General features: G+C 41.4%; 2 protein-coding genes across 3 annotated transcripts in view; one reads left to right on the top strand and one right to left on the bottom strand.

Moving 5' to 3' along the window:
- Positions 1-645: 645 nt before the first annotated feature.
- On the bottom strand, positions 646-5,819 carry LOC119744681. The gene is made up of 3 exons (XM_038220743.1): positions 5,366-5,819; positions 3,232-3,277; positions 646-1,242 (listed from the first exon to the last, which is right to left on the bottom strand). The coding sequence occupies exons 1-3, from the start codon at positions 5,702-5,704 to the stop codon at positions 665-667; spliced, it is 963 nt and encodes a 320-aa protein (XP_038076671.1). The 5' UTR covers positions 5,705-5,819; the 3' UTR covers positions 646-664.
- A 5,725-nt stretch (positions 5,820-11,544) lies between these two features.
- LOC119744728 (TOG array regulator of axonemal microtubules protein 1-like) overlaps positions 11,545-23,600 on the top strand; it is a 57,542-nt gene continuing 45,486 nt past the window's right edge. For both annotated transcript variants that reach the window (XM_038220809.1, XM_038220808.1), the window contains exons 1-2: positions 11,545-13,768; positions 23,284-23,425. In XM_038220809.1, coding sequence (XP_038076737.1) covers positions 11,777-13,768; positions 23,284-23,425 — 2,134 coding nt within the window. In that variant the 5' untranslated portion in view covers positions 11,545-11,776. The remainder of the gene's footprint in view (positions 13,769-23,283; positions 23,426-23,600) is intronic.

Here is a 23,600-nt window from a genome sequence, read left to right as displayed (position 1 = left end):
AACATGACCTTGCTACGCCTATGCGAGTATTCAGTCGTAAAGGAAAACCTGATGTACCCTTTGTTTTGTGATTAACAGTAATTGAGCATGATTATCGCTAGAGTGGGCATCATCAGCCCAAATCGACCGTGGGTATAGTCAGGTTAAGCGAATTACCTGTTGGCTCGTCTTAACCACTCCAGCAGTTAATATATGAGTAAGGTATTAGCCTGCTACAGGGTGAGTAAAAAAAAAAATCGAAACCGAAATGTCGGGACCATTTTTTAAGTGAAGTTCTGCATGTAGCACTTTCGAAATCTAGGATATGAAAGTCCAATTCATAAGCTTTCTCTCAGTACAACAATCATTCAAATCACTACTGTACTTTTCAAGTTACGGAATTTTAAACACAAACACCGTTTTAAAGTTCTGTCCACGGATCGCAAAACATGTGTTCTTTTAGCAAAACGAAAACAATTCACATGTATGCCTGCACAAATAAGCACATTGGAACCGTTATAGTGCACTATCATCCCCCTTCTCATCCCCGCTTTTTACGAACGAAATATCGGGGTTTGCGTCCAACGGCGGATCCAGGATACCCCCTCCTGCCTTTTCCGAAAAGTAATACCCACTTTTCGCTTCCCCCTCCCCCTCCTCCCCGACCCGAAAAACCCTGGATACGCTACTGGTAAAGATTTGGACAACAGAACACTGGAGAAGAACCCCTTGGCCTGGGAGTGAGTGCCACGACACCTTCGTAACACCCAGGGCCGTCCGCATAATCGCCGCATCCGTCACTGAACAGATGCACATCGCGGTTACGTACCGCAAAATAGGGCCAAGCGGAGCTAGTGGGTTGCCGGTAACCTCTGAGGTAAGCAGCCTTCAACTCTGGTAGCGTGCACGGGTGAGAGGCCAGTGCGGAGCAGCCCCGTGCTTGCCCGGCGACATCCTGGAGACTGTAGTACTCACTGGTGATGAAGGGGTCTTGGGGGCTGAGCTGCGACCCGAGGCAACAGATGCCAGGGGAAGAGGTTGTCATCGGCAGGCCGTGTTGAGTGACTTCGCTCCCGTTCACCAACGCCTGGCTGTCCGGCACAGCGTACCAGATATCGGTGTCTGCCGGTAGTATTTCGGCGTACCTACCCGCGTAGGCTCGGTCCACTTCCCACAACTCACAGAGATGCTGGTCGGCCGTTTGGCAGTCGGCAGAGGCCGATGCCTGCGTGTCATAGGTGCGGTCAGTCAAACCAGGTAGTCCTAAAAAAAAAAAATCCAAAAAGTTGTTTGTTTATGGAAAACTCAATAACTTATTTGAGTATGAGATGTGAAAAAAATAAAAAGCGCACTCTTTCTAATTTTCCATATGCGTGCAGATTTAAGCAATTAAAACAAATCGAAATTCTGCAGGGATCAGTTTTTCTAAATCGTCGGTGATTTTACAAAATCTCTTCGAAGTGAGCCATAAATTGCACATTAAAAACTGTTTACCTAAACATTTAAATTGTAATAGGGGGAGGGAAAGAGGTAACAGGGGGACGAAAATTGCCCCCAGTGAATTTGTTTACAAAAAAAGGAAAGCGCAAGCACTTCAAAACCGGTATGTTGGTAATATGAAGATATGTGTCTGTCGGAAAAATATGCCGTAAGGACTGGCGTTACTTTGAACATGGCCATCATTAGTCAGATAATATCCACCCTTGGCCCTTCCCAGCCCCAGTTTTTGTTTTTGAATTAACTGTGGCAGGGTGACCAGAAAAAAAACCCTCTTGGCTACTCTCAGGGGCGTAGCAAGGTTATTTTTTATTGGGGGTTAAACATTTCTTGCACTTGCACATCCGTGTTGAAATGTAGACACGTATTTTGTTCCCCGGACACTTGGCCTCCGTAAAATCAAATAGTGTGTGTGTGTGGGGGGGGGGGGGGGGGGGGGCTTGTACAGTTTGCTGATGGGGGCGCTGCTCAACCCGACGATTATGCACACTGACGGACAATACAGGGTGGTTCAAAAAAAGGACACCCACATTTGACAGCAATTTTCACCTATATTTAAAAATTATTTTTAACTGTCGATTAGTAGCTATTGAAGTACTGGCTTTTAAGCAAATGTGACGAAAAAATCGTTGCATTTGCACATTTTGTGGTTGAGCTATGCTAATTTGAACATTTCATGTGCAAAACCTGTTTGTCCACGGATGTAAATTTCATTCGCTTGACTGAGCTCAGCTATGGGAGCTTTATTTGAAAGGGCATGACATTTGATTATGTTATGTAATGTTATGCAACAATGAACTTAAGCCGACAGCTCATTGAGTAGATGATCTTAACACTGGTATGAATAATTGGACAGCTTCAATAAAAGTTACCAGGGCAAATATATTTTGGTGCGAATGTTTTTTTTTAATTTTTATGAACTACGAAAACGTCAAACTTACATAGAATAACCCGTGGACAAGACTGATTTTGGCGACTTGTATTCAAATTAGCATAATATCACTATTTTTGCGACTTTTACTAAGCTTTTTTTCACCATGCACGGTTAAAGGCCTATACTTGACTACTATGGGAAAAAAATATTTAAAATAAGTTCATTAAGTAGGTCAAAATTGCTGTCAAAAGTGGGTGTGGCCTTTTTTTTTTAACCACCCTGTATGGCACTTTTCAGGACGCAAAATTAACAAAAGGCAATCGTAATGGCAGTTGGCACACAAAGGGCCCGACTTTACACATTTTTGTTTGGTTTGTTTATTTTTTTGGGGGGGGGGGAGGGGGAGAGGCTTAAATCCCCCCCCCCCCAGTGTGCATAATCGCCGGTTCAGTTTTGAAGAGCGCCACCATCGGCAAATGGTACCAGCCCCCTTCCCCCTCCCTACCCCCGAAATTATTCAAAAAAGCACCCGTAACGGCCGATGGCACAAAATAGGGCACTTGTTCAGAAAAAAAGGCACTTAACAAAAGAAGGGCAATCCTTACCAAGTAAAGGGGGGCGGGGCGCAGGTTAAAAAAAAGGAATTTGAATGGAAAATGGCAGCCTTTACAAAATATTGGGGAGGGGGTAAATACCCCCATTATCCCCCCTTCCCCCGCCGCTGGATACGCCAATATACATGACCTAACAAATGTCAGAATAGTAAGACTTTTTTCGGTCTGGGAACCAGACTAGGTGGAAAGCAAACCCAGTGTTCACAATTCGGGCAACTTGTATCGGTAAAGAAGAATAACGTATGCCTACAATGAAGGTTTTCTTACCCTTGTCTCCTTTAACAAGTAACTGGAGCCTCATAACATCAAGTGGCTGTAATAAGAGCAACACAAACACAGGACCATGAACATTATTTAGCTGTTGCACGTAGTTGACAGCATTAGTTAGCCCCTGTGCAATTGTGGTAACCAACCTACGGGCGCAACAACTGGTTCCAAACAATAGACCTAAGTCATAATGACGTCACCCTTTCTTCTTCACCCGGTAAGTACATCATTCCTCCATAGTGGAGTATACTCGTACTTGGGTGAAAAAGGTGCTCGGTCGCTGGAACAAATATCAACGAAAAGTGCAGTAAACCAATTAAGAACTCGGTGCAAGTAGAAAAGATGCCCTTGTGGCATAACTAGCGGAGAGTGAGTGGTTTCAAGCTAGTCCGGAAAATCTCCAGTGACTGTTAAACCACGGTGGCTGGTAGGGCATTCCAAAAGCTGTGCTGGTACGATAGAATTCTACATTGCTGTTGTGTGAACTGTTGTTGGTGGCCCCTATTCTGGTTTGATGATGTTTACATGTGCGCTTTCCCGCTGGGCCCATTTTTATGGCTCTGCTAACCACAAAATTCGGCGCTTATGAACACCAACAGCGCAGACAAATTCTGTGCTAATCTTGCACAATAATTCTTAGTTACGGAATGTATGCATGCGCAGCAGCCAAAATTCCTCGCCAACCCGTGATGATACGCTTACCGTAAGCACGGAATTGTCTGCTATATACAGTAAGCAGGGATTTTGCGCTTACGGTAAGCAGAGCCATGAAATTTGGCCTCCTGAGGGAACGAGATCTACCAAGCTCCCATAGGAAAGCGCACATGTAAACAAATCGTGACGTCATTCCGACTTTACTTAGGTCTGTCAAAATGTTCGCCCATTATCATTTTGTGCTCAGTGATTCTGCACTTGGCCTAGGCCAGCCAACCAGAGGCAGTAAATTCATACCAAACAATGTAGTATCCCGCTGGTGATTTTCAACACAACTATCTGGGGTTTGTGTGGATTTTGGGTCAACTCGTACCCGAGTTAACTCGTACCCGAGTCAACTCGTACTCGAGTCAACTCGTACCCGAGTCAACTCGTACCCAAGTCAACTCGTACCCAGGTTAACTCGTACCCAGGTTAACTCGTACCCGAGTCAACTCGTACCCGGGTCAACTCGCACCCAGGTCAACTCGTACTCCCCTCCTTTTTTAGTTTCGAAGTACGGATGGATGGTTAACAAAACTTCCGATTTTACCCTCAAAAACGGCAACTGAGAAATAGTAGTAACGCCGCCAGAAATACAAATAAAGTTCAAGGATTAGTTGAAGGCGGTGGTATAAAATGTTGATCACAATCTGGATGAAAAGGGAAAATGTACCATTCATCGGCAAGGGCTTCATCGCGAACGGACGGGTACCGCGCGGAGAACATTTTCAAAACGGCATCAGTGTGGTACTCGCGAGTCGACGGAGCCCTCACTGATAAACGGTAAATTTCACTTTTCATCCAGATCATCAGATGTGTTATTTTAAAATTTGTGTAGTATTTTCTCCATGGAGCTATAAACACATGGTTTCACTGATTTTCTTTTCGAAAATAGGCAACTATTTGAGCTGCGGGTACGAGTTGACTCGGGTACGAGTCAACTCGGGTACGACTTGACTCGGGTACGATTAGACCGGGGTACGACTTGACTCGGGTACGACCTAACTCGGGTACGACTTGACTTGGGTGTCAATTTTGGGGTACGAGTTGACTCGGGTACGAGTTAACTCGGGTACGAGTTGACCCATTTCCTTTGTGTGTACTTTGTTCGGGGAGTTGCATTATGGATGCAGTGCAAACGATCTATTGGATAGATTCACAGTCATGCTTCTTTTAAATTTGATACGTATATAAATCCTAAGCTGCGTTCAAATCTCGTCGTGTTTGTTCACAATCGTGAAAAAAACCTCTTGCTATCCATGATGATCAGTCACTGAAGATGCGTCGTATAAAAAAACTTGACCAGGCAGATTACGTTAATGTTGTGTATTAAACGAAATGCAACGGAGAAACTCTGACGAACAGAGCTTTTTTGGGGGGGGAGAGAATGTGTCGAGGGAATGTAAGAGGGAAGTGTGTTATTGCATTCATTTCTTACCTTTTCTGGCCCACAATAGTAGGAACCAGTCCATCCTCTCACAGCCAGCGGGAAACGCGTGGCTGAAGCCCCGTTCAGCTCGCACCGGCTCACGTTCCCGTTCCAGTAGTTGAACGAGAAGCAGCGATCGTCCGACAGGCACTCCTTGCTGCAGTGCATCTTCGAAGCCCCCGTGAGGTTACGGTAGCCTTCACCGAGCAGGACCTGGTTCCCTGAGCCGTAGAAATACTGGTGCGCGCTCCGAAGAGCCAGAGAGCCGCCTTGCTGGGACGCGGCAGCCCGCCACGCCATACAGAAGGCAACAACCAGACCCATCATCAGAATAGGAACTACAGACATCCTCGACGTCAAACTAAGTAAACGTAAATCTTACAAGCAAGATCAAAATTGATTGTATATCTTCTTTAAGACAAGATAAACTATTTCCTATATGAAACTGTTGCAAATTGGCCTGGTATGGTAAGATCTGATGCCGACACTGGTGTATGATACTTTATATGTAGTAAGTAGAGCGATAACGGCGATCGTGACGTGTGATCGTTTGATGCGTTTGTCCTACAAGACCTTCCCTTGAATAAAACAATAAAGTCCTTGAAAAAATACTGTCTTGAACGCGCGTCTGTGTTGCCATGACAACCGCGGCATAGAGCATAAAGGGTAGACACCGGTAAATAGGCTTAAACCCATCCGCCGAGCTCATGAATAAAAGTTATACCCTGAAAATATTCTATATTAGAGAGTTCTGAGAGCCATAAAATTGGGGAATTGAAGAGATGTATGGCAATGAACATCCGACCCGGACTTCTGGGGCTTCCAATTCTGAGCATTTTGGAGGTAATTGGGCTCAAAAGTGGCACTATTTTGCCATGTTGTGGAGGGATCCTTTTTCAATATGGCTACTTTTCCACTTCGGGAAAAATAGGGGTCATCTTCTTTGAGTGAGAATTCCTCGAACAGTCAATGGCTAACCCACCAAAAAATGAAAAGAAAATGAAAGATGGCATGTTGATCATAATTTTACTGTGCAGCTAAAATACCTGTGGGAGTTCAGAGTATTTGTAAAAGAATTTTGAAGTATGGGCATTTAGCACTAGAGTCTATGGGAATTTTATTGCTCTGTTGCACCCTTAATGTGTCATTAAGCATTAATGCTGATTACCTTGAAGCAAGGATGAAATGGCTGCCCTCTACGATTACGACAAGGCAAACAGATCATAGTTCTGAACGCACGGGGGCGCTATAACTATCTTAGACGCGAAGCCAAGGTTTTATCGACCTAAATTGACATGTTCATATTTGAAAATTACAGTTCTTTTATTTGATTTGATTTGATTTATTTCCCATGCATACATCCATAATAATAATAATAATAATGAACACTTGAAATGAACAAACGTGCATGAATGGCGGAGGCTGGCAGAAAGCCGAAGCTTGTATTTGGCCAAGCACCCGTGAGAAAGTTATCTTTAGTTTTTTGGATGTATTAAGTAACTTTGCTTCAATGCAATAAACGTGATATTCCTACTGTTGGTACTGTTGTGTAACTATGGAAGGTCAACGTTGCAAAAATAAAGAGTAATTATTAATTTTTCCAAACAGATAGCATTGGATTGTTGAAAATACACGATAACCAAACGCTAACAGAGACTTAATAAAATGCCTCTTTCATACACGAAGGTGGTGGTAATACGAATATTTTAAAAAGCAAATTCTGAGGCAAACCGCAGCTTAAATTTACGCTTTTGTGCCATCCCATACAAAATGGTGCTCAATGCTTACAAGACTCAAGACCCACCAGACTTAATGAACACAAAGCCCATGGCAGGAATGGAGATTTTAAAAAAAATCTTCCATCGTCAAACACTCCCACACAGAGGACCACCCGATTAACTGGAGCCAAGCAGAACTACTCACTAGCATCGACCGCTGGTACCCCCGACGCATCAGAGAAGCCATCGAGATCATCAAGCATCAAGCTGGGGGGGCGGGGGGGGGGGGGGCTGGAACATTTCATTGGGGGGGGGGGGGGGGGGGCGTCATGTAGATCAATGATAATTTTTTTAGAAACTCAAAATCTCAGTTGGGGGCGACTGGGGGGGGCGACAAGGCGACACGCCCCCCCCCCCCGTGGCTACGCCACTGCCCCCCCCCCCCCCCCCCCACACACACACACACACACACTTTAGCCCAGGGGGATGGGCTGTTGAATCATGCCCCCACTTTTACGTAATGGGAAAAACAAAAAGCGAATTGTGAGGTATTTTTCGAACATCCCAACAACCCAAATGTATTCAATAGCATTGAAAAGTGGAAAAAAACAAAGCACAAAAGCTTTTAAAATGCTGTTTTGATGTAAGCGCGAATATACATGTAGATATACATCTATATCCTGAAGAGCGCCCCCTAGTGTAATGTGATGTCCATTAAGCAAAAGCTGTGGCCGTCTTCGCAACCGGCTACGCCACCGCGTGTAAAAATAATGAGCTGTGAATGATTCGTTTTTGGTTGAGGTTGTGTGTGGGTTTTTTTTGGGGGGGGGGGGGCGCACAATGTACCAGTTTGCGACGTCCTGCTTTCCATTCGCCCATGACAATGTTAAATTGTGATTGTTATAAATTTGAAATAATTTATCTGCATGTTGCAGGTGTGGAAGGTAATTCTGTCCCCCGGTAAAACTGTCCGGGGGACAGAATCACCTGGGTAAAAGTGTCCTCCCCGGCCCGTTAATTCTGTCCCCCTCCAGGTAATTCTGTCCCCCCCCCCCCCCAGTTGCATAGCTGGAGGGTTGGGGTACGGTGCAGAGTGGCAAATTGTAACAAGATGGAGATTTTAAAAGCAAATGGGGACGCTGATAGAAGCAACATTGGGACGGTAAAAGAACATTATGATAAATTGCACAATCATACTTTGTAACGGGCAAACAAAACAATGGCTACGCGCCTGCTGAGGAACTGAACAAATTTAATTTTTGGAGATGACTTTGAACTTGGGAAGTTCCCCCAAAATAAGAAATTATGGTCGTTTATAATAATTATATGTATGAGTACTATATCAATGAGTACCTGAATAATTATTTTTACGGGTAAATTTTAGGATTTCTATGAACCTGTTCAAGTCCCCCACGTTAGGCAACCATTCGCCTAATTGTAGCCCAATTTACGGACACCTCATTTTCACCCTTTTTTCTGGGCTTAATATCATGATGTTATCATTGTTCACATGATTTTCCACATTGGATTATTATTATTATAGGTATGTAGCAGTAAGAAAGTTTGATTTGAAGATCATCAATACTGAGGTTTATTTGGCAAGACTACTTGATGATATAGTGAAACGATCAATACGTGTAACTTTACGGTATAATGGCAGCCATTTTGAATCTTTCATGTGTCCTCATCATAAATATCCAGTCACTTGTATGCTTCATATGTTACTAAAGAAAGGATGCGTAAGTAGAATCACTCAAAGTGGGAATTAACGTATTACACGGCAGCTATTACGATATAGGTCTATGCAAATAAAGAACCCCTCTCAAAAGCATTTCAGTTTTCACTCCTTCTAAAAATCTTCTTTTAGGGCTATATTAAGAATCTATCCGCCAAGTTTGGTGCTTTGGACCAGTCGGTCACGATCTTGTCAAAAATTGGATCTAAGCCACTTAATTAATAGGGGAAATTTAAGTACAAGACATAAATTGAAGTAGGCCAGTAATCGATGTCATGGGTAGCGAGCTGTAACGTCAACCGAAACATTTTAAATTTATTTACATAGTTTGGTTATTTAAACTGTTAGAAAGTTAAGTTTTTTCCAAGTTTGGCCTTTATTAGATTTTGATCCTTTCTAAAACCAAACACAGTCGCGCGCGTACGGTCCGTCGGCCAAACTTGTCGTTAATTCTGAATAGCGCCACCTATCTCGTTCGACCGTGATCGTCCGCTTTGAACAAAATGAGGGCGCCTTTTATGCAGGCTTAATTTTTGGCTTGTCCAAGGCCAAGACGGTACCGGGTGCGGGCCCGGGGTACCGGGTACGGGTGCAGACCCGTAAAAAGGTCCTCAATTGCCAACGCGGGCCAAATCACGATTTGTATGCCTTTAAATTATCTGGTATTACAGTATTTTGAGGGCCGTTAAAATGGGAATTAAAAAAAAAAAAAAAAAAAAAGGAAGGGAAGCACGCAACTACTACATATCAAAAGTCGAAGGAGTCAGGTGACCGACTGGTCCAAAGCACTGGGCAGATAGATTCGTATAGTCCTAGAGAAGAAGTTAGAAGGGGTGACACCTGAAATTATTTTGGGAAGGGTACCTAATTTGCATAAATCGTTAATACCTGTCGGGTAATATGTATTCCCACATTTGGGTATACTTTTTTTAAGTATATATTTGGGATTCTACTTGCATATCCTAACTTAAATGACGTTTTCTAAAGCATATCAAAGACTGGATGGATACGAGGACATAATAAAGATCCAAAATGGCTGCAATTACAGAAATATAACCTAAAGTTGCGCGTATTCACCTTTTCCTCAGCTGTCATCAAGTAGTCTTTCCAAACCGCAGTACTGATGAGCTTCAAATTCACAAAGTTACTTACTGGCACAGTTACCCTAACAAAAGTAAATGGGAAATCATGTGCAAAATGACAACATCTTGATATTTAGTCCCCAAAAACCAAAAAGGGGGATGAATGAGGTGTCCGTAAATGGGGCTAAAAAATTAGGCGAACGGTAGCCTAATGTGGGGGACCTTTAAGGAAATCCCCTGAAATAACAGGCTTGTTGTTAACAATAATTATGTTTACGTCTAAACGTTTTCTTACCAATAATTTTTGGAATTTCCTTGAACTTGTTCAAGTCTCAAACATAAGGCAACACTTCACCTACTTTTTAGCCCAATTTACACACACCTTGTTTTCCCTAAGTTTTTTGCTTTCTGGGCTAAATATAAAAATGTAATCATTTTCCACATTATTTTCCAATAAAGTTTGAACGGGGTTACTATGCCAGAGCATAGGTGAATTTGGAGCTCATCAATACTGAGGTTTGGCAAGACTATTTGATGATATCTGATTTTTACATTTTTCTTGTTAATTCTAATAATTACTTTGTGTTTAAAGGGATTTTTTATATGTTACTTTGTAAGCGCCCTGGAGCATTGTTTTTTCGATGGATTGGGCGCTATATAAATCTTTGCTTATTATTTATTATTATCTGGAGACAAGGGATATGAGCGCAACTCAGGGTATAATGGAAGCCATTCAGTCACTTAGGCCTATATGCTTTAGAAAATGTTATTGGAGTATGGAATGTGTAAGTAGAATCACCAAAATATACTCGTCAAAAAAATAATAATAAATAATATACCCAAATATGAGAACAAATATATTACATGAAAGGTATTAACGATTTATGCAAATTAGGTCCCTTTCCCAAAAGAATTTCAGGTGTCACCCCTCCTTCTAAATATATTCTCTATGGCTATACGAATACCAAGTTTGGTGCTTTGGAACAGTCGGTCACGATCTCGTTGAATAATTGGTGGCAATTTTGTTGAATACGAAATGTTCTCTGTTGTTAGTCCTCACATATCGAACCTGTTTGAATGTTCGTGTAATCGTGGAGTCCAATCATTTTCTTTTTAACAATATTTGAAACCAAAAGTTTAAAATCCAACCTTTCAAGAAAGCAATTTGTAATCAAATAATAACAGTCTTATCCTCTTGGCGTTCATAATTCGTTTTTAAATGCAGGTTATTTGACAACATAGGCTTATCTTTACGTTTTGAAATCATCTTAATAATCTTTCCCTTTACAGTGTTGATTGTTAATTGATTCACATTTTTTTTGGTCTGAGTACCGTTTCCAAGTAATGAGTAAATAGACGTGGGTTTGACTTCTTTTTTTTACTTCATTCCAATCGTGGTTAAGTTGCGTTTCCGTGTTCAAAGGGGGCGATTCTAAGAATAAATTAAAATAATTCTCAGATAAAATTAAAATCATGAGCTTTTTTCGTCATCACTCTCAGCACAAATAATATTATTTTGCACAAGACTATTATTTTTCTTTCACGCACCGGCATGGTTCACGTCGCTCACGTTCGCTATCACTCAAGCGTTTTAGAGATCGCTGATATGGGAACCAATGATCAATCGACTTCATAGGTCACGTGATCACAATACACAATACATAGTGCGTGCGGCCATCTTGCTAATAAGTGGATTTCGCGGACTGGGAACTCGGCGCAAAATCCCCTCGGTTTGAAGACAAAATCTGGCTGATTTTCTTAGTTGTCTCGGAAGTTCGTCATGTGAGATATGAAGTACTCATTCCGTGGGTTGTGAGTGAAAAAGGGATTTTATTTTCGCTGTATCGACAGTGCAAATACGCCGTTTATATCGGGTCTCGCTTGAATGGCTGGAACGGTTGCCAAGCGGCCTGTACACAATTTTAGTCATGTTGACCTCCAATCCGTGAAAAAAAGGGAAGGGGAACGGGAGCACAGCGAGCATCCTGAACGGTCAGCGTCGCAAAGAATGGATGAAGATGACATTCTTACTCAGCTAGAAGACGATGGATATGCTGAACAGAGGGCTTTCATTTTGGATGATCTCACCCAGAAAGTTCGCCGAGATGGAGGCAGGTTGCCCTTCGATAATCGGCATGCACTTTTCCGGGGACTGACACTTGTGTTATTGGACCAGAACTGGGAAGTCCGTTTGAAATGCACCCAGTTCATTTGTGAACTAATCCCCCAGTTTGGCCCAGAGCTGGACTCCTGTATGGCCATCGTATTACCACAAATTGTGGCCAATCTGGGGGACAGCAGAGTCGCAATTCGAAAAGCAGTCATTCAGACACTGCACGTTCACATGAAACACACGACCAATGTGCAACAAATTTTCACCTTTCTTGTCACCCACGGATTACAGAGTAGAGACCCCAAAGTTCGCATGGAAGCGACGATTCAGTTGCCTGTGCTGTTAACTCGGGAGTTTGCCTCAGTAGATCTGTCGAGCGTCACTCATGCACTGGCCAAGAAATTTTGCGAAGATAATGACGAAACTCTGATTGACACTGCTGGAATTTCACTGGAAAGAATAAGAACCTTAGTTGGTAAACAGCAGTTTGATTCCTACATTCAGCAGCTGCCTTCACGGGATAGAAATGCATACAACCAACGTGTAGTTAGTGCCGTTAGACCAGGAAACTCTGAAATACACAGACCTACACCGGATGAATCCAGTCCCAGCCATAGCAAGGAACCAAAGTTTGGATCAAATTCAAGAAGACAAGGGGAAACTGAAAACGGAGAGCGATATGAATTTGGGGTCATACCAAAGCACGTGATGGACCAATTATTGGATCAGACACAGTGGAAAACAAGAGCGAATGGGGTACAAGAACTGAAGACCATAATTTCTTCATTAGATGATGCTTCACGTATTGTGCCACACATGCTGGCTTTCATAAGCTTTCTCTGCAATCTTCTCGATGATGTCAATTTCAAAGTGACCCTCTTGACCTTGGAAATCTACGGCGTGTTGGTCACCAAGCTCAACACGGGCATCAAACAGTTTCTGAAACCGCTAATTGCTGCACTCACAAAACGATTTGGTGACAACAAAGTGGTCATCCGGCAGGCCAATATGAAAGTCCTCATGCAGTTGATGCACGTGCTGACCCCGCGATCGGTGGTTAGCGCCATCGGTGACAGTCTCAAACATCGCAAGTCAGGCGTGCGCGAGGAAGCACTGAATATCATCATTGCCTCGCTGCTGACTTTCCCAAGCTACGACTTTGACCTTGCAAAGCTGTGCCAGATGCTGGCTCCCACGCTCGGGGATGCCAAGCGTCGGGTCCGACAGGCTGCCTTGGAATCATTCGCAGTGCTCGCTCAGGCCATGGGACCAAGCAGAATACAACCGCTCATCCATGCCGTTGACCAAATAGAACTCCACATGGATGAAGAGGGTGTGATGAAAGCGGTGCAGGCAAGACTTGCCCGCCGCCGTTTACCCAGACTGAATGATGATGGCCTAGTAGAATACGCAACTGCTGTCCCTACATCAGCAACAAGCAGAACCAATCCTGGCGTATCCAAAGATAATGACATTCAATGGATAATGAAAGGAACTGGGAGTACTACCACAGGTAGTGCCAGGGAGCGAAGTCACGTAGATCCTAGGAGTCTAGAGCTATCACAACCCTCGCCGACGCGTGCCATCCCTGGACAGGGAGGCAATCAAGAAACCTCACCACCCAAGAGATACTTCAGTGCAGGGAAGGGGCGGGGCAAACTACCTTGGGAGGACGAGACTGATTTGCCATTTGAGCAAGAGGAGAATATGCCGCCTGCAAACAGTGTCAGTAGGACACATGTTATCAGCAGTGCTCCAACGCAGGTAGGTATTACTTTAGTAAAATGGACTACAAATATAAAAAAGATCTGTAATTTTTCTTCAAATTAAAAAAGGAGGTTTTTTATAAATACTTGTTTGTGTGGAAAGAAATTTCTAAGGATGAAAAAGTATTAGTTTATTAAGACCAGAAACCTTATACATGTACTCCTTTACGAAATGGCTAAACCTTTAAACGGTTATGAAAATGTTTGATAAACGTTTCCAATTTACGCAAAGTCACATCCTTAATGTACATGTGGTGAACAGGAGACTGAGACATTGTTTTCAGAAAAATATGCAAAAAATGCCAGGCTAGCTTATTTACTCTTCAGCCAATGAAATGTTCAAGAATGTCTTAAGGAGGCAAAGATGAAGGTCCTGAGCAATCAATCATCCTTGTTTGACAATTTTCTAATTTCAAGTTTTAAAAATTGACTTCAAGTTTTTGTATCAGAGAACGTTTAATTGATTTAAATAGATCATAAAAACTAGACAGGCACACATGAGTGCAAAGACATTTCAAGCGATCAGGAACTAGGAAAAATCCGGATTTAGGAAAACAACTGTATAAAAAAAGGACCTACGTTCACGCAATCTTCCTTTGACTGAGGTATAGCATAATTTTAAAAATGTTTTCAAACCTGTTCAATTTACAAAAGCGTAGAAGCACAGCAGTGATACATTTGAGGTTCACGAAGTTACCTTGAATATGAACTGCCTGCAAAAATTATTTTTTCAATCAACATACCATCGCAATCAATGTTTAAAACTTTCCTTACCCAGTATGCTATTTAATGAGATTAAAAGGCCAAAACGTGCCAAAAATAAATAACAAGGAAACAACAACAAAAAAACACCAAAATTTGCAAGGTTCCTAAAAAAAAAAAAAAAAAAAAAAAAAAAAGGATCATTGTTCTACTTGCATAGTCTTGGATTTTGTCCAATGCTCCAAAATTATTACCCCTGTTCATCAGGCAATGAGATCTTTATTTTTTTTCTGCAGCAGCCTGAGTTCAGTACAGTGTGGTCTCTATCCTCACTGGTACCCATTTATACTCCTTGGTGGAGAGAGGAAATTGTAGTAAAGTGTCTTGCCCAAGAACACAAGCACCATGTTCCCTGTCAGGGTTTGAACCCACGTACATGTACATTAAGTACCACGTACCACTACGCTAGCCCCATAAATGTGGCCAATTTAAATGTACTGGACTACCTCCGTAAATGAAGGCCACACTTGGAACATGTACCCGAAAATGTAGAACTTTGTCAAGTTTTGATTTTCACATTTAAACTTTGTAGTTTATTTATGCCTTAGAAGCACACTCACCCTCTTTAAAGCGATAGAAAATTAATCCCCTCTTTTTCAGACGTCTACATGTATATTGCGTGTAATTTCCAGGTTCATTCTGTATGCGTTAGGCCAAAAAAATTCATAGTTTTGCTTCCGGTTTTCCTACCTACCCTTTTCTGACAGCCTGTACCCTATTTTTTTTTATTGGAAAATGAGAAAAAAACACCCAAAACTATCAATTTCTACCTTTTACCCTTGATTTCACGCAGACACCTCCATATGATCGTACACACAAACAAATTATTTCCCTACCTACCTACCTACCCTATTTTCAAATGCCATGTAATCGGAAGCAGAACTATTTTTTTTTTTGGCCTTAACGTACACCTAAATTCCAACACGAAATTACATGAAAAATAGACATCTGAAAAAGGGGGGATTCATTTTCTATCGCTTTAAAATTAAAGAGAATGAGTGCACTTCTAAAGCATAAATAAACTACAAACAATGTCTAAATATGAATATAAAAACTTGACAAAGTTCTACATTTTTGGGTACATGTAGATGTTCGAAGTGTGGCGTCTATTAACGGAGGTAGTCCAGTAAATTGGCCACATTTACATGTATGGGGCTACCACTAGGCATGAGTCAAACACCGTAACCATTAGTCCAAGTGTAGGCCTTATTAATGTACTTCAGCCCTCCATATGTAAGTGTACATGACACATGTATGGGATTTTATGAAACCCAATATCTTATCATCATTTCATCTTACATGTAGTTCAAGTACACCCACAGGCATGTTGTGTGAACACTTCACACTGTCAAAGCAAAGTACTCTCAATTTACAAAGGATTGAAAGAGCTATACTGCATGCAGAGTGCTAAGTAGGGCTGTCCTTTTTCCAATAATTTAGTATTCGATTATTCGAAACTGCACCCCACCGAATACATGTATTCAAATATTCAAAACTTGCCAATCAAATTTTACACACGCCACCTCCAGCAGCCCTTGCTGGTCAAAAGATGCACAGAGGCCAAAATGTATGCACGGCTGAGCATAAACAACACAAGTTCCAGCCCAAGACCTTGACAAAGTGCTTGTATACTCCCAAATCAGCCATACACTTTTGCCATAACCACACTACTGCAAACTCCTCCATTTTGCAAAGAAAATTTTGGAGGATTTTGGGAAGGTTATGGTTAATTTTTATAGAAAGTTATATTTTCATAAATGTATTTCTGCAGCATTGTTACCAATTCGCCGTAAAAACCAAGACAATTTGAATGTAGATTTCCTTGTACATGTATAATGTACAAATAGTGCATACATGTAGTTGACTTAATTGCAACAACACCCTTGGGTGTGAGCATACATTTTGTACATGACATTGACATTGTAATACATTTAGTGTGTGACAGACTAAAAACAAATTCCAAAACGGTGTTCCTTAATTTTTTTTTTAGTTAAGAGCCGTGGACGTTACGATATTATGCTTTAATGTTACACATTTCACGGTCTCTTTCTTTAACACGTATCATGTTCGCATGGCCTACTTCATGCACTATGATAGAGGGATGATGATTTATGAATCGATATTTGCATGCGTTTATTACATATTTAGGAATCTAACTTGGTGATGTACATGTATGAAATATTGTACAAATTGCCATGATGAATAAGTGCAGTAGGCATATGCCTCCGCTCAGGTATGCGTGTAATATTGGAAGTTGCAACCCGCACGCATGCTGCAGAGGTAACCATGGCAACGGCCAACAAAATTGATACAGAGTTGACCTTGGAGGGGAGCGGGAGCCGAACCGAATCGATATTTTTTTTTTGCGCTGGAACAATTGCAAAATACATGAAGGTGGGGAAGGGATATATTGGTGCAGTCACGTTCTGCAGCGATGGCCATGGCCACACTCTCAACTTCAAGTTGTGCAGTGAATTAACCTCTGAAAGATTGAAAAAAAATTGCATAAAACATCAACACTTGGTACATTTTTACTAAGAACCTTCCTTAAGGCCGGTTGATAGTTGACGCGAAAGCGAACGCAAATGCGAATTTGTGACTCCAGGGCAAGTTTTTCACTGCGAATTTGCAAAAGTTGAACCCATTTCAACTCCGGCGAGTTTCGCAGCAAATGCTTTGTGACGTCAAATTCGCTTCGCATGAAGTATGAACCGACCTTTATTCTTCACAAATCCACTACTGCACAGAAACCCAATTCCACGTTCTTTGCACTAAAGCTTTCAAAGAGCAGGGCTTTTGTATATGTACACCTTTCCAAATCATATAATGTCTTTCAAAACCTGGAGGATTTGGACCCCGTTCCCACTTGATCCACCAATTGGGGGATCTGATCCACCTTTTGCCAAATTGCCGGATCAGATCCCCAATTGGTGGATCAGATCCGGCAATTGTGTGTAGTGGGAACGCTAACCGTTATAAGGTGGATCAGGATCAGATCCACCTTTTCTGATCCACCTCTGGACCAGGATACAGATCCCCCAATTGGTGGATCAGATCCGGCAATTGCCGGATCACGATCAGATGGGAACGCAAAAGGTGGATCTGATCCGGCAATTTGACCTGTTAACATCCGCCCGGTGCACGAGTGGCGCGAAAATGTTGCGGTCTCATGGACGAAGAAACACGTTTACAGGCGTGTAGCTCATGTGAACATTTCCAGCGTATACAACATGCACAATAAACAACCGCTGAACTACGGGCTAGCACCGCGCATGCAAAAGCGCACGTGGTATCCTAAACTACACTATATAGGCCTTATTTTTGTTGCGTGTTCGTCCATTACTAAACCTGTTTCATTCCTGAAATTTTACTTATTTTTCCATCCATAAATGACTCTGAGTCTGCACTCACCTAAAGACTTCACTTTGGCACAGTATCATGGAAAAGCTTACGAGTATGCGATGAGAATAGTGCGGATAACGCGGTACGTACGGAGGTGACAAATCTGAAGTATTGATTATAGAAAATTGGAAATTGATGTCGTAGTACATCTTGTGACCGTTTCTAACCAATGAGAAGCTTCAGAACCAGGGAATCCCTTATCGATGCATTGGTTTCTGCCGTGATGTCACACAATGAGCGGTTCTGTTGGATTTCACCTGTCATGCCTGTTAATTTATGCACGTAGGATCCTCTACGGATCCGTGATTTATGTTGGTGAATTCGCGTAATTTTTGTCGGTGAATTCTGATAGTGCTATTTGAAAACTGACCCATCCTGGCCTAGCATGCAACCATGCAACAATGGCACTCCCACAGAGCGCGCGTAATTCCGAACTCAGTGACCTTTCGGACCCAACATTTCCGTACGAAAAGGTGGATCAAGCATAAGTGGAAACGCGACTTGCGGTTTCGTTGCGGTAAGATAACGATCACACCAAAATGCTGGATCTTGATCCACCTTTTCCCAATTCAAGTGGGAACGCGGTGTTAGAAGGATGGAGTGTTCTAAAGGGTTAAAGGTATTAAATTTATATAACATCATGTGCAAACATAAAAAAAAACAACTAGCTACAAATTATTTAAATGGAATACCCGGTACCTTACTTGACTGTAAGTAACTTAATAGTCCCAAGCATCCTGTGAAATCATGGCACCTGGTGTGCTGTCATTTTAAAAAAGGTGGCATTTTTGTATCATTGTCCAACGATGTTCGGCCAAACACCGTTTGAAAAAAACTGACTTTTTTTTTCAAATAGGCCTACTACCCAACATTTACCAAATTTTGTTTGCAATCAGTTACACATCCATGAACGGTTGCAAGCCAGCTAGTCTGGTTCCCTTGCCTGACAATTCCATGACATCTATAAATTTCTCTGTTTCGTCTGCAGTAGGGTTAGATAACCAGACTACAAAAACAACTCTTTTTTTTTCTTGGATTTTCCAGCATCTGTGAACAGTCAGTGTAACAATATTGGTATAAAATAAATTAAAAAATGCAAATGTTGTACATTACAGTAGGGCCTATACATTTGTACCTTTAACTTGAAATTTGTGCATGGAGATTTGTTTCTCAGATTGTGTGAGGGAAGTTTTTCTAGTATTGTCCCAAACCTTGTATATTTTGTAAGTTGCAAAGTTGTGCTGCAGCCGAACCGCCAAACTGATCTAAAAATAGCCGAACTAGGCCTTCCGAACCGAACCCGAACCGAACCCAAATGTCGGTTCGGAAGTATTTGTTAGGGCTGCGATCGGTAACACGGTAGCAATTTACATGTACGATGTTCATTTCTCAACGCAATCAAGTCAAATTATAACGGTATTTTGTTTACACAACAAAATAAGATTCATCCTTCAACTTGTGTTGTATAGCATGTGGAAATTGCGATGCCTATTTCTGTCAGACGTGCGCGGTACATGTTTGTTCCAACAGGGGAACGGCCTGTAGCCCAAAACATTGTATCATGGACATGTTTGTACATGTACATTATGTATGCACTTCCGAAGCCGAACCCAAACGAAGTCCGGAGAAAAAAAAATTGAACCGCAACCGAACCGAACCGAACTTAAGAGGATCAGTTGCAGCACTATTTCAAATGTTCACAATAGCTTTGAGCCATTTTTGTCCAGGATAGAGCCTAAGTTAATGCACCCTTTGGACCTGCAGAGTGTAGCAATGTATCTGTTGCTGATCACTAGGATACAGCATGTTTTGATGCAAAGAGAAAGGACAGCGATAACTGTATGGCTCCAGTGGTACTCAAGTGGGGTAGTCCGTGCAGACAAGGGCTGGAATCCACTCCAATGTGTGGGTCAATCAGTTCAAGATCTACATGTATGGACTATTGAAAGCCATCATGCACTGTTGGTATCACTTGAAAATAACTCACTCACTTTGTAAATATGTAGAAACTGCATACTGTGAATCCTTCGTCAAAGTGAAGTTAGGTTAAACCCCCCCCCCCCCCCCAAAAAAAAACCAATGCTGTGCTTGGTGAACGTACATGTAGGGTCAGCAGATTTTTTTTTTTTAAGTTTGTACCATACATTTGCATGTACATAGGATTTTTTGTGAGAAAAATCTCCCAAATACAAACTTGTAGGCCTACATGTACATGTACAATGTACATGTACTTGTAATAAAGTTGTCCTAAATTTGTTTTGGCAATGTTACCGGAAACACAGCATTTACAGTTTGTAGTTGCTTTTGGCCTTAAGACTGCACCATGAAGATGTAGATGTTCTGTCTTCTTTCTGTTTAAGTAGAAGTTGCTTTTATCCACATATTTCTATGAATGTTGTACGATTCTAAAAGTGTTAGTTATACATGCACGTCATTAATTATTATTAATATTATTATTATTATTATTGATTTCTGGTAATGAAACCAAGAATTCCTCAAAAGCGTCTTAGGCACTGTAGCTCACAAGCCTGAAGAAACCTGTAGAGAGAAGACAATGAGAAAAAAATACAGTTTTTGAGGTGGGAGGAAAAGCCCAGAAAAATATTCTGGGAAAAACCGGGTTGGGATTTGAACCCGGGTCACAGTGGTGGGAGGCGAGGAAATTACTGCTACCTGAAGAAAGACAGACTGTCTGAAAATTAGGCCTCCTATCATCAGGTTTTATACCAGACAAAACATGGAAGAGGGAAAGATGTTTTGAGTGCATCTGTGCTCTTTTCCACTCTGCCATCGGTCTGTTGACAAATGGGACACAGATGCACGACATGTCATTATCCCAGTTCCATTTGGCAATATACATTAAAATGTAGACTGAACATTTGTTCATGAATCGAGGCCTTGAACTGTGCTTCTGCAGAGTCAAGTAAAACCTTTGCAGGGTTTTTATCAGGATGAATCAAACGGCTTGGCAGATCAAATTTGTTGTCTAAAAAATTAAAATGCTACATGGGGGAAGCACTTAGGTATTTTTTTTTATACACAAAGAACAATTGAAGTACATTTGTATACAGTTTCTGTCATCCAGGCTTCCAAAAGTTTCTGGGGTAAAATGATTCAGTCATTCACTAAGATGCTTTTAGTCTAGTTTTAGTGAATAGAATATTCTTGTAAAGGCTTACTGATCGAAGCTGTTTGATCAAATTGTAGTTTCAGCCCAAACAGTCAGTAGCAGCGTTGAATAGTCCGGTTCCACTTCCGACACAATACAAATCAATACAGATTAGTCTCGGACTGCGCCGGTAACTTGCACACTTGTACGTGTACAGCATTTTCATTCTTACATTAGGGAGGGAGGAGGGAGGGGGGTGTCAATGAAGGGACTTGCAAGGCAAGGTGAATACCGAATTGATTTCCATTGGAAAGTACTGTATACGGCCTGGGAGTTGGCATTTTAATTCATTCTCTGCGTGTGTGTGTGTGTGTGTGGGTGGGGGGGGGGGGGGGGGGGAGTCAAGTTGGAACTGTTGAACTTTCCTTTGCTTCCATTTGTGTGACTCTGGTTTGGTTCCCAAATACTAAATTAAAAAAATAAAAATACTTTTATCCACAAGCTCTTCAGTCTTGGGAACTGTACGGTGGCAAAGTACTTTTGAGAATATTTATTTTCAAATTCACATGTATACAGGTACATGTACAAATTTACCAGAAATGAACTGAAACAAAATGTAAAACGCATACTGTGTACCTGTAAGGATTGTACATGTGTATTTTAAAAAAATATTGTACACTGTCAACATAATTCTTTGTTGATAACTTTTACTTTTGATATAAAAAGTTCTAACATGCACTGGGCCAAGACACTCGAGGAAATTTTCACAGGCATCTTGGAGGCAGCCAAATGCACTACAAGGTATTAAACATGTTAAAAGGAATTTTTGTGGGAATTCCTCAGAACATGACTTGGAATCAAAATTTGCTCATGGGCTTCCCTTGCAGTTTGCTTTGAATTGCCTCATGTGCGTACATTGTGTATGTACAATGTACGTGAAACTTGGCAGAGCCTAGTAGAAAAGGGGTAGTTTTACAAAATGTAGTTCAGATTTTAAAGTTTATAAACAGAAGTAGGCTGTAAAGTGTCAGAAACCTGTCATTTGTTACACATTCTGAAAGAAAATGCTCACCTTTTGTGACTACATACATGTACCGGTACATAAACACCTACACATTGTGACTATTGACATTATTTACTGCACTCACACTTACAGTACATACAGTATATTGTCAGGGAAACACTCGTGGGTCAAATAAGTGCTTTGTTACTTGGTAACCCCTTTCAAATGTTACTGAACAAATTGTTACATCATTGGCAATTACATGAAAATGACATGTACATGTACACTGGTGCAGTATAAGAACATGGACCCTACTCATCCTAAACAATGGGCAAGGGCTGTGAACATAACAACCCTACCCTTGTTTACACACTTGTCACGTAATTTATGTATGTGCACAGTTGTTCATGATGTACTGTGTAGTATGTGTGGTGTGTGTGGTAACATGGGATTTCCTACTTGTTTTCTTGAGATGTGTTGACCAAAGTTCAGGCACTTTTGTTCAGTGAGGTACATTTGTACATGTACAGTTTACATAGGTGTAAATTGGAACTGGGATATTGTGAGTACTTGTTGGTGAAATCAGAAACCATTTTCTGGAATGGGATAAAACAGTCAGTTGTTTTTTGGCAACTCTTGTTCGGTTTTTCATGCACACAGAAGGCTGAATAAAAATATGTGTTTGCTACATGGATTTTTTTGCGCCGAAATTGTAGACCTCAAACTTGTAATTGCCACATTTGGCCAAAAAAAAGGAAACAAATGTGTACAGTATATAAAAACCTTCCCTGTGGGACTTTTAAGTGTGTTATTAGTTAATTGAACAATTAATCAAGCAGTTTAATTAAACAGAATAACATGAAAGGTACATGTACCCTAAAGTAAACAAAGTACAGACTGACAGACAAACATAAAAAAGTTAAGTCTTATCAAAGTCCACTTAACTACATTTTTTTGGTAGAATGCTGAGAGGCCTGCACTGCGAGCCCTTGTAGCAGTAGTAATAATGCCATCTGCCTCTAAAAACTGTCTTCAGAAAAATGTGCTTCAGAAACTTGCTTATGAATGGAAAAATCATGGTTTCCCCTGCAGACTACACAGAAAAGTAGTCGTCCCCCCTCCCTATATCAAACCATACAGTAAAAGCATTGGGCTCATCAACTGATAATCACCAAAAATTTTCATTTTTGAATTTTTTTCGTAACTCATTTCATTTTTTTATTTTCTTTCTTTATAGAAGAAGCGCGATGAAGAGAAGCCGCCACCAATCCGAGCGCGTAACACGTGGGATGGAGCCGAGGAGACACAAGACGTGGCCCAGGACCGGCGTCGACCTCTCACCTTACAGCTAGCACCTACAGATACATCCCCTGACACAAGTAGGTTCCTCAAACCAAATCTGGGTATTTTTGTCTGGAAACTTTGGGTTCTTCTCTGGCAATGACTGACATGATTTCAGTCCCTAACAACAAAAGTACAAGTTGCCCTCAAAACTGATAAGATTACATCTGAGTACATGTACATGCAGAAGATGAAGCCTATTCGATGACCTTA

This window comes from Patiria miniata, unplaced genomic scaffold (assembly GCF_015706575.1).
Source record: "Patiria miniata isolate m_02_andy unplaced genomic scaffold, ASM1570657v1 HiC_scaffold_7, whole genome shotgun sequence".
Lineage (NCBI taxonomy): Eukaryota > Metazoa > Echinodermata > Asteroidea > Valvatida > Asterinidae > Patiria > Patiria miniata.
The sequence above is the reverse complement of the archived record's forward strand: the minus strand, read 5'-3'. Positions and strand labels throughout refer to the sequence as shown.